Source organism: Salmo salar, chromosome 01 (assembly GCF_965601325.2).
Source record: "Salmo salar chromosome 01, fSalSal1, whole genome shotgun sequence".
Taxonomy (NCBI): Eukaryota; Metazoa; Chordata; class Actinopteri; order Salmoniformes; family Salmonidae; genus Salmo; species Salmo salar.
The window spans coordinates 170,624,660-170,635,478 of record NC_138291.1 but is presented as its reverse complement, the minus strand read 5'-3'; the positions used below and the strand labels follow the sequence as shown (position 1 = coordinate 170,635,478).

Sequence of the window (10,819 nt, the reverse complement as noted above, 5' to 3'; positions counted from 1 at the left end):
TTATTCTCTGTCTATAAAATGTCACGCACCCTACTCTCGTTCTTTCCTTTGTCACTTTAGCGGTGAAGGTGTAACAGTAATCGGTCGTCCCGAATCCGGGTTCATCCGACACCCTCACCAACTCAAGCTGAACTGAGCTCAACTTCTACTGCAGCATCATGCCTCCCAAATTCGACCCCAATGAGACTAAAGTTGGTATGTGTGGCATTACTGTAAAATGGTTTGTTTCAGATGAGATCCAAAATGGAGTCGACTTCTGTCTGGCGCGTCCATGCAGGGGCAGGCCTTTCAGCAATGAGCTGATGAAATGGTAACGTTAGTTAGGATGAACAACTAATATCTCTTGAATGTAATTGTAAATGGAAATGACGTGTTCGTGATGCATTCTAACGAACATGGCATGATATGCTATTCTGTTGAAACTATTTTTCTATGTAACCAACGATAGCCCATTTCATTTCCATGATGCTGTTGGCCTAGCCAGGTAACTGCGGCTCAGCTGCCACCACGTGGTTGCAAGTAACCATTTTTTGCTCTGTTGGCACCACATGGTTGCAAGTAACAATCTTTCTGACGCGTCAATTGTAAAGTGAAGGCTATTGAAATTAAGTTATTTTAGTTTGACTACCAAAATCAACAAATTTCCATTAATTTGAAAGACGTGTGACATGGGCTGGATAGACTACAGGCTCGCATCTAACGTTATTTTAAAGCAACCAATCTTTTTTGCCACATTAAATTTGGCATGCAAATCAAGTGTAGCAACCTAGCAGGTGATACATTTTGACTGGGTGATTTAAGGCAGGTCTTGAGTCTTGTGTAAATTTCAGCCTGGGTGGCCTAGTTATGTGAAAGTTTGCACGGACCTACAAAGCTACTTGCTGTTCATAGGCATTTGGCGTTGACAGCAGAATTTCAGTAGGTAACGTTTATTGTACTCCGATGCATTGACCTCGTTCTGATTGTGGTCCACAAATGTATATTGTCATATTTGCCGCTTACATAGTAATGCATTAGATGGTTGATATTTGTCACAGAAATCCAGTATTCACCCTAGTTGGAAACATGTGATGGGGTATTTTTGGTTCACTGGCACCCCAGAGGCAAATTCTATAATATACCTTAAGCATTGGGACAGTCAATGAATCGCCTGCTATTAGGATTCAGCCTCCCGCCACTTTGCCAGTCTGTCTGCGTGACTGAGTGTAGTCCAGTGGAGGCTAAGATGGACCCAGCTCTAGGAAACATGGCTGCCCAGGCGGTGGGCAACTTTGTGCCGAAAGGCCTGGAACAATTGTGCCCTCATACTAAAAGAAAAGGGTTCTCATTTGTGAATTCTATTGACTGGTGAACCACCAGGGGGTAACTCATAGCATAAGGATGTTTCTTCCCCCCCCCAAAATAACCGTTTTATCCCTTGCAGTGTACATGAGATGCACAGGAGGAGAAGTTGGCGCCACCTCAGCGCTGGCCCCAAAGATTGGACCCCTGGGTCTGGTAAGTGTTACATTCCTCCCAAATTAAAATGATTGGTGTGGTTTGATTACCCATTTTCTACAGATCAGCCTCCCGCCACTTTGCCAGTCTTGAGTGACTGAGTGTAGTCCAGTGGAGGCTAAGATGGACCCAGCTCTAGGAAACAGGGCTGCCCAGACAGTGGGCAACTCTGTGCCGAAAGGCCTGGAACAATTGCCAATATTGTTATTTGTCACTATTGAGCAGTTTGCCACTTGGTGCCTGTTCTGTTATTTTAAATCTGTACATGTTTTGGCTTTTAGTCTCCTAAGAAGGTTGGTGACGATATCGCCAAGGCCACCGGAGATTGGAAGGGCCTGAGGATAACTGTCAAGCTGACCATTGTGAACAGGCAGGCAGCGGTACGTAGTCCCTGAAAATGGATTGGCCATTGAATGTTTATCAATCATCTCTGTTATTAACATGCTTTTTCGCTCTATTGTAGATCGAGGTGGTGCCCTCTGCTTCAGCGTTGATCATCAAGGCCCTGAAGGAGCCCCCTCGTGACAGGAAGAAGGTGAAGAACAGTAAGTTGCCCTGCACTTTTTCCTGTGTCTAATGCCACTTAAAACATGTGGCTTTGAGTTAAACCTGTAGTGGGGGCACATTCCAGCCTCCCGCCACTTTGCCAGTCTTGTTGAGTGACTGAGTGTAGTCCAGTGGAGGCTAAGATGGACCCAGCTCTAGGAAACAGGACTGCCCAGACAGTGGGCAACTCTGTGCCGAAAGGCCTGGAACAACTGCCAAAAGGACCAGTCATCTAGTCACATAGCTGTCCCATCTGTTTTTACAACCAGCAATGATTCATAGATCCAGTGTACGCATCTAAGCCTTCCATCTTTGTTTCCAGTCAAGCACAGCGGCAGTGTGACCTTTGACGAGATTGTGACAGTCGCCCGCACGATGAGGCCCCGCTCCATTGCCAGGGAGCTTTCTGGTAAGAGCCCCTATCCCCCCTCAGCGTCACTGAATCACCTATGATTCCGCCTCCCGCCACTTTGCCTGTCTGTGTGACTGAGTGTAGTCCAGTGGAGGCGCAGATGGACCCAGCTCTAGGAAACAGGACTGCCCAGACAGTGGGCAACTCTGTGCCGAAAGGCCTGGAACAAAATTGCCCCTTTCCCATACAATAGAAACTATTGTCCCCTGCTGGTCCTAATGCCTTTATTTTCTCAGGAACTATCAAGGAGATTCTGGGAACTGCCCAGTCTGTGGGTTGCACCATCGATGGCCGCCCTCCCCATGATGTCATTGACGACATCAACAGTGGCAAGGTGGAGTGCCCATCTGAGTAAAGCATCAAATGGAGAAATAAATAAACATGAATATTCATTTGGTCTTTGTAATTGCCAGTTATTTACCTTATCTGCCTACTATTTCCACACTGTTCTGTTAACTCCAGTTTTGGGCAGTGTTTGTATTTGCTGGTTAATGGCTGTTTGACCTTGAATTATACATAGGATAGTTCACCCAAATAACAAAAGGACAGATTGGTTTCTCCAAGGGCTCTGGTGCAAACGTGTTCCATGGTGGGTTGAGTGTCTAGGTTTTCACTTCTTCCCCTGTACTTGATGAGTTAAGTTAACTTATTAAGGAACTTTCCACCTGGTTGTCTATGGCTGTAATGGTAGGGTTAAAGAAATCGCCATTCAGGGATGCAAACGTGCCTTAGAGTGAAATTTGATCATTTGAATCTGAAATAAGTGACCTACATTATTCGTGTAGAGCCAGCGAAGTTTGGAAGGGTTACTCGGAAGATTTGCGTGGCAGTTTGACAGTTATTTTACAGCAGCGTGTCCCCTGAACAACAATGAAGAGGTAGGTGAGAGGTGACTTCACTGATCAAATTGACTTTGTTGGTGGCCACTGTAATGGATCAAATAGAGTTAAGGACCTCACCACCTGGTTGTCTAGGGCTGTAATGGTACGGTTAAAGAAATCGCCATATGAATGCTGTCATTGCCAACTGCAATACTGTTTCTCATTTGCAAAGTCTAGGCAAACATTGGATTGCTTTAAATTAAAAATTGTGTTAGGTTCACACAAACCACTAAGACTGATCATGTAGATGTTCTAAACCTGCATTTCCCCAAGCAGGCTTTTTTTTCTCTTCGTGTTTCAGTGCACATAGGTGGCACCTTTTGGGGCTTTCACCAATTTGCATCCAGGTTGCAGTTGTAAATGAACTTGCTCTCAACTGGCCTACCTGGTGAAATAAATAAAAATCCATGTCATACCCTAGTGGTTTTAAGCAGTGGCAAAATGGCATTCTAGCTGTTCCTGTAGTCATTGCCTCAATGATAAAGTATCTATTTAAAAGCCTGTCAACAGATGAATATTTAAAACCCTCATAGTTTTTGCTAGTGGGCCACTTCTAAATATAGGGGAATATGGTTTCTTACCCTGTAAGGGGTCTGCTTTTTTTTTTTTTACCTGGCCCTATAAGCAAGTGCTTATATTCTAGTCTTTGTGGCACAAATCCAATGGAAGTTGGTATTACATGTACTTTCTGTACTTGTCCACATCTTAAGGTAACTTGTGCTGCACAAATTTAAGATGCGTGAGGGTTTGGATGGTTTATGGAATTTCTGGCGTCTGCATTGACCAGACATAATTTACTGCGCTGTGGCCTCCGCAGATATCAGGGCGTTCACACTACTTGCCCCCACCTACCATCAATATGGAGCTATACGGGGCCTTCCGTGTTTGTTACATTTGGGAGGTGTACAGCATCTGATTTGACCACAAGCCTCTGGAGACTCCCAAATTGCTTCACACCCTCTGGACCACATAGCCAGGTCAAGCATACATCTGCTTTAAGGAAAGTAATTTTGTAATTTGGGAGAATTGTCCCTTTTAAGAATTTAATCTGTTTACCCCAATGATTGGCACTGGGACATTTAATTATTGTAAGTGGAGTGCACTGAAGTGTAGAGAATTCGGCACCAATATTTCTAAAATTATCCACTTAGTGTCCCAAGTCCCCTGTGTTCGAGTTAAGTCTGAGACACCAATGATTTAGTTGAGTCCAATTTATAAGTAATTAGGCATTTGTTTCTAGTTGCCGCTCCCCAATGAAAACAAATGTATTATTCACCACTACCTCAAGTTCTATACTGTTTCACTACTTATTTACTACATAAATCAGGCGCTCAGCTATTTTCTTTTTGTAATTTCCTACTATTTGTGTAGGTTTATTGCAAAGTGGAAAGTAAAGGGAGAACTGTCCGATCCTGGCTATGGGATGCAGGGGGGAAAGTGGGAGGGTCGAGGAAGATGACTTTCAAACAGGCTACTTATCTAATCTCATGGGGAGAGAAATAGCAACACTTTTAATATTAAACTAGTATCGTTTTCAATTTCATAAAGAACTTTGTGTTTCTCATCCAGTCCAGGCAAAGCTAAATAGTAAACTGATGGTTACGGGGGAAGCAAGTCGCTTGAGCGATGCGGAGCCTGCCTGCCCACAATCTTCACTTGCTCCCCTGCAGCTCACCAGCCAATTTGGGCTGCGTGTGCCTGGTGCATCTTTCCCACTGATAGACATCTTTCAGTGCTGCTAATATTCTTGTCATAGTAGCCTATCCAGTGCAAGTCACCAATGGTCTAACCCAAGTTGAGTCACAAAAATCTGGATTAGAGTACACTTGTCAGGTAATGGTAATAGAAGGTAATGGAAATAATACCCAAGAATGGTAGTCTTTTTTGATGAGTCAACTTACAAAACCTGCAGACACTAGGAGGCCTTCCATGGAGTAGGTTTGACACCCCTGCCCTAGAGTTAGGGTAGTGGACACCAGGAAGTGTTTTTTGATGAGTTAACTTCACAAGTAATTTAGCAGTTAAAGGAATAGCAATTAGTGCTTTATACAAAAATCTTTATTGAAAAAACAGTGTATCCAACGCTACAAAAGTACACAGTTAATCCCCTGAAGACATCGGGTCTTTACTGGAGGCCTTCTGTTCAAAAGAAAAGTTATTCACCAACAACATATGAATAATAGCTCACTTTTGGTAATCTGTAGCCTGACAAGGACATGATAGTTACTTGCTTGGCTGATTTTGAAAGCCTTAATCCTAGTTTGTCATCTCCCAAGATTCCAGACAGACCAAATCATTAATTTCAAAGCCAGAGTTTGAGTCATGACCAACAACCACACAGCCTATGAACATTTTTTACATTCTCTGCATCATTCTTTTAAGGTCAAGCATGGCTGATCTCATTTGTGCCAAAGACTAATATTTGGATGTCAGGTACACAAATCTATGAGTTGCATCCTTCAGAGTTCAGTGAGGACAGAGAGTCAGTCGACACCAAGTCTACCAAACACATGAGTAACTTCATTGCCATCAAATCTACATTGGGATAATTAGTACATCTGAGAACATCAACAAATTATATCAATAATGGTCTTAGAAACTGTGGTATAAGGCATTTCTGATCAGAATACAGCAGGTTTGCATTGTGCTTTATTCCAGCAAATAACTGATGGAGATGGTTGTTGGTCTAAATTCTGCTCCCTTTATTCAGAGTGAGCCAGTTGCTGGAAGACAACAGAATAGAACTATTACATCACACTATTTGTTTACCTTGAAAAAGCACCCTTCATCTAAATAAAATCACTGATCTGACAACTGAATCTGAATGCTGTGTAGAAGAGTATCTGTTGCTGGATGTAACATGTTTATGTGTTTAAAATGGTCAAACCAAGAGACTATTATATTTACATATTAGTGTGCCTTTTCCAAGTACTCAAACAGGGCCGCTGACTTCACATCTGTGTTCTGATCAGTGCTCTACTACATGAAGAATAACAGTCAGTTATCAATTCTCAACTTCTTCCTCTTCGACCTCATTCTCTGCTTCCTGGTCTTCCTCCATGCGCTCTTCCTCCTCCTCTTCCTCCTCCCTGCTCTTGTCATTCTCCTCCACATCATTCTTTTTCTCCTTTGCATCTTTGCGTTTTTGTTCCGATGCCTCTTTCTTCCCCTTCTGGCCCTTCTTGTAAGCTGTATTGGAACAACATTCAGTTATAAAAACAGCATTCACTTAAGTCGCGGTGGTTAGCAAGGTGGACAAATGTAGTCGACACTGGCCACAATTTTCCATAGCTTTATAGAGTGCTATAAATATCCACCCCATAATAGGAAAAAAAGTGCATTGTTCCAATGAAGGGGAAATGAGATAAATTAGGTTTAAATGGGACAACTAGGCCTACACCCAGCAACCTCTGCTACTTATAATCCTCTGTGGTGGCAGTCACAACTACATTTTCCCATTTTGTCAGGTTCTCTAATCAAAACAGAATGTAATACAACAAGAAGTGTCCCCATTAATTCAGAACATTGTTCCAATAGGGCTAAAATGCATCAAGCAGTCTGCAAGAACTGACCACAATGCATTGCCGGGCCATTTTCAGGCCAAGCCAGCCAATGGCCATGTTTGAGTGTGTCAATACTGCTCAGTTGCTGTTGAGCAGACCGACTGATCTACAAATCATAATAAGTTGTTATTTAGTGTAGATCTGTCAGTCTGCTCAGTCGATGATTCGCGACTGATTCTAATTGATGCGCTCAAACATGGCCAGTGTCTCCAAAACACACAGGCTGTTAAGAAATTAAATGTTGATCGGTGATGATCATTTACCCTCCAAAGATTCACGTAGAGGCTGCAAGAAGCGTTCAAACTCCATCTCCTCCATCGCAGACATCACATCTGTTGCGTTTAGAGTTTTCCGTTTGGCTTTCATGGCAAAGTTGTTTGCACTGTTGGGGGGGGGGGGGGGGGGGTAAATTAATATTATTTGTTGCACTCAGAAAGATGTATATATTCCAGGTGCTTAAAGCACTTGACTGTATGGAGGTATGTATTATAAATGGCCAATTATTAAGTGTTTATTGCATAAACCTGTTGCACCGGCACATGTAGTTTCTCTTACCAAGATGTTGCATAGAGGACGAATACACTGGCAGCTTGAGATATGGCTCGCCTGGCTTCTTTTGACACGTTCACCCCATCTGGTAGCTATTTACAATAAAATGGTGAGGGTAGTGTTACTAGATTAGCTGGCAGTGTTGTCATTTGCAAGCATGAGTTGTCACTAAAGTGGACTAAAAGGAGCCTTACGTTGCTCCTTATAGTCCTAGGACCTTAAAAATGATTGTTTAAGGTGGTTGAATTAGCTCTGAAAACCTCCCAAATACTCTAGCTAAACTTGAATTGATTTACTTGCGGTACAGTTCTAGAAGCATATATCCCTCTACTTTCATATCACATCAAAATAATTTACAAAAAACAAAATACACATTGTGTACCGTTTTAACAGTTGCAGCCGAGAGTATTTTTCAGTGATTAAACGGAAGACTGACACCACAAACGTGTTCACCCAGATAGTTGACTGTCTTCCGTCCGTTTTCCGTAAACACACTAACATGGAGATATGGCCGTGTGGGAACACTAACCCTATAAATAGGTGTATTCATTTAAATGTTTTTTAAAATAAGTTATTTCTTGCTGACATGAAAGATATGGTCCTTATGTGTGTTAATGTTCCGGAGTCGGGGCTCTTAACAAAACTCCCCTGTACAGAAGACACCTTGGTCCAATGACTTGTGTAACGTGGAACAGAGTCATGATCAAGGGCTATAAACACACAAGACTTTGGGATTTGGGTATAGGCTAGGTTCAGGATGAATCTAGAATAACATTGTAGGTACCCACAAAAACACTAGCTACTCCATCCATGGTTGTGTTATGATACAGCATTTATTTACACACGACAGTTTATTAGGTACACCACCGTTCACAAAAAATGGTTCACCCTACAGTGAGTCACGTGGCCGTGGCTTGCTATATGAAAGCAGGCAGACAGGCACCCAGTTACTGTTCGCTTGAACAGTTGCATGGGCAAAACGAGTGACCTAAATAACTGAGCATGGAATGATCGGTGCCAGGCGCGCTGGTGCCAGTATCTCAGAAACGGCCGCCCTCCTGGGCTTTTACTGAGAATGGTGCAACAAACAAAAAACATCCAGTCTGCAGCAGTCTTGTGGGAGAAAACAGCTAGTTGATGAGAGGTCGAAGGAAAATGGCAAGAATCGTGCACGCTAACAGTTGGGCCCAAAACAGTAAAAAAATAAATAATTGAAAACTACAATACAACAGTGGTGTGCAGAATGGCATCTCGGAACGCACAACTCGTTGGTCCTTGTCACGGATGGGCTATTGCAGCAGATGACCAGACCGGGTTCCACTCCTATCAGCTAAAAACAAGAAGCAGTTCTAGTGGGCACACAATCACCAACAGTAGACAATTGAGGCGTGGAAAACAAATTCTCACACGAATGCCAGTTCCTGTTGCGTCATGTTGATGGCAGTCAGGATTTGGCGTAAGTATCGTGTGTCCATGACCACATCCTGGTGGTGTAGGGAATGTTTTCCTGGCACACGTTAGGTCCCGCGATACAAATTGAGCAACGTTTGAACACCACAGCGCATCTGAACATGGTTGCTGACCAGGTGTATCCCTTCATGACTAGAGGGGTCCGACCCGGTACTAGATGGGTGTACCTAATAAACTGGCCAATGAGTGTATATGCCATTTAGCTTCGTAAAGGTCATGGGAATGGCAGGCATTTGTCGCATTGTTGATTTACCAGTATGCTCCTATTGAAACAAAATCTGTAGAAAATGTGTGCGCACACTCACCGCCTCCTTGATGATGCGCGTGATGACAGCATTGGGAAGATTGAGGTCCTCGGGTCTTTCTGCCATTACTTTGTTTGTTAGCTAACTTACGCGTATTTTAACAAAACGAACTAAATACAATTGTTGCAATTTCGAGGCAGCCTTCGCTCTTTCTCCCCTAAATAGGAGAAAACAGTCGTCTTGAACTGTAAAATAGCTAGCACGTTACAATGGAATTAACGTTAGCAAAATAATCTAGCCAGCTAGCTATCATGTCCCGGGAAAAAAAAATGCAACAAACAAGGTATTCGTGTAACACAAGCTTGTTCACTCTGTCCAGAAATGAATAGCCTAGCAATTTTACTTTAATAACACGCGAACATGTTATTGACTTTAACTTCCTAGCTAGCAAGCTCAGAACTCTGTCACATTTGTTTTTGAGATACTCTTTCGCGCGTATCTTCCAACCACGTGGTTCTCCTATCAACTTTCAACTTTGACCTTTAAAAACATTTTTTACTTGACTTTGCGCATACCGCCTCTGTGCAACTTTGTTTGTGCAAATGAACATAACATAAAAAAAAAAGAAGTATTTAGCTGTTGTTGGGAAGAAATGGCTAGATGGAATAGCGTTTGTCAAATTGACGTCTATAAAGTTTTATTACATTTATTTTTTTGCTAACCTTAACCAAATGTTCCTAACCTGCTACATTAATTATCCTAACCTGGTACGAAAAGTCAATTCTGGTCAGTTTTGACTATCTATATTGTCAAAACCAGGAAACAGTGACACACTGCTCATGCGCTGTAGACCCTTTTAAATCTTCACCCGATTAGACGACAATCACCCCATTAAAAGGTGTGACCGGTAAAATGATTTCCACTTTTTAATGGGGTGATTGTCTAATCGGGTGGAATCTTGGACCCTTTACCAGACCGTTGTGTGGCAGCCCAGGCATATTTTTGTTATTTTGGTTGTAGTGAGCACAGTCAAACAGTTGTAGAGAACGCCAGCTGCTGTGGTAAAAGGAATTAAACTTTCAATATCAAGATGATGTCCTCGAAAGGGTCGTGTTGCTGTGTTTTCGGTGAGACCTGCAACAAACTATAAACAATTCAAGTTTTTAGATTTCCGAAAGAAAGTGGACCATTGCTATGAATAGAGATGGCTGGCTACCAACAGCAAATTCGAAGAGTTGCAGTGCACGCTTAATTACAGGTAAAGTGAATGTGTTTTGTCTTATCTGCTATCTGTTTTCCTCTTAGTGTTTGAGAGCCTGTTTAAAAAAAAAGCTGTCTATTTATTTACCCTTATTTTACACGGTTAATTGACTGTGAACATGTTGGGTGCGTTAGAGCAGATCAATTTTGTCTAGGCCAGGGGTGTCAAACTCATTCCTTGGAGGGCCATGTCTGCAAGTTTTTGTTTTCCTTTCAATTAAGACCTAGGCAACCAGATGAGTTCCTTTTCTAATTAGTGACCTTAATTCATCAGTCAAGTATAACGGTGGAGCGAAATCCCTCAGACACTCGGCCCTCCGTGGAATGAGTTTGACACGTGCATTATGGGGATACAAATTATCACAGGTCATGCAGTTTTTGATGAAGTCGCCTTCA

General features: G+C 42.5%; 2 protein-coding genes and 4 non-coding genes across 8 annotated transcripts; 5 read left to right on the top strand and 1 right to left on the bottom strand.

The window, feature by feature from the left end:
- Positions 1-23: 23 nt before the first annotated feature.
- rpl12 (ribosomal protein L12) lies at positions 24-2,850 on the top strand. Of its 3 annotated transcripts, none has more exons than XM_014142349.3 (6): positions 24-310; positions 1,424-1,497; positions 1,779-1,877; positions 1,961-2,042; positions 2,366-2,452; positions 2,692-2,850. In XM_014142349.3, exons 2-6 carry the CDS (start codon positions 1,429-1,431, stop codon positions 2,808-2,810), a joined length of 456 nt encoding a protein of 151 aa, XP_013997824.1. In that variant the 5' UTR covers positions 24-310; positions 1,424-1,428; the 3' UTR covers positions 2,811-2,850.
- LOC123726823 (small nucleolar RNA SNORA65) lies at positions 1,171-1,296 on the top strand. The gene has a single exon (XR_006758976.1). It is a non-coding gene; the product is annotated as a small nucleolar RNA SNORA65 (small nucleolar RNA).
- Positions 1,569-1,691, top strand: LOC123726822 (small nucleolar RNA SNORA65). Its single transcript, XR_006758975.1, has one exon. It is a non-coding gene; the product is annotated as a small nucleolar RNA SNORA65 (small nucleolar RNA).
- On the top strand, positions 2,132-2,257 carry LOC123726820 (small nucleolar RNA SNORA65). Its single transcript, XR_006758973.1, has one exon. It is a non-coding gene; the product is annotated as a small nucleolar RNA SNORA65 (small nucleolar RNA).
- On the top strand, positions 2,505-2,626 carry LOC123726824 (small nucleolar RNA SNORA65). The gene has a single exon (XR_006758977.2). It is a non-coding gene; the product is annotated as a small nucleolar RNA SNORA65 (small nucleolar RNA).
- A 3,169-nt stretch (positions 2,851-6,019) lies between the features above and the next one.
- pole3 (polymerase (DNA directed), epsilon 3 (p17 subunit)) lies at positions 6,020-9,698 on the bottom strand. Its single transcript, NM_001146579.1, has 4 exons — positions 9,224-9,698; positions 7,455-7,540; positions 7,163-7,281; positions 6,020-6,525 (listed from the first exon to the last, which is right to left on the bottom strand). The coding sequence occupies exons 1-4, from the start codon at positions 9,287-9,289 to the stop codon at positions 6,341-6,343; spliced, it is 456 nt and encodes a 151-aa protein (NP_001140051.1). The 5' UTR covers positions 9,290-9,698; the 3' UTR covers positions 6,020-6,340.
- Between the last annotated feature and the right edge of the window lie 1,121 nt (positions 9,699-10,819).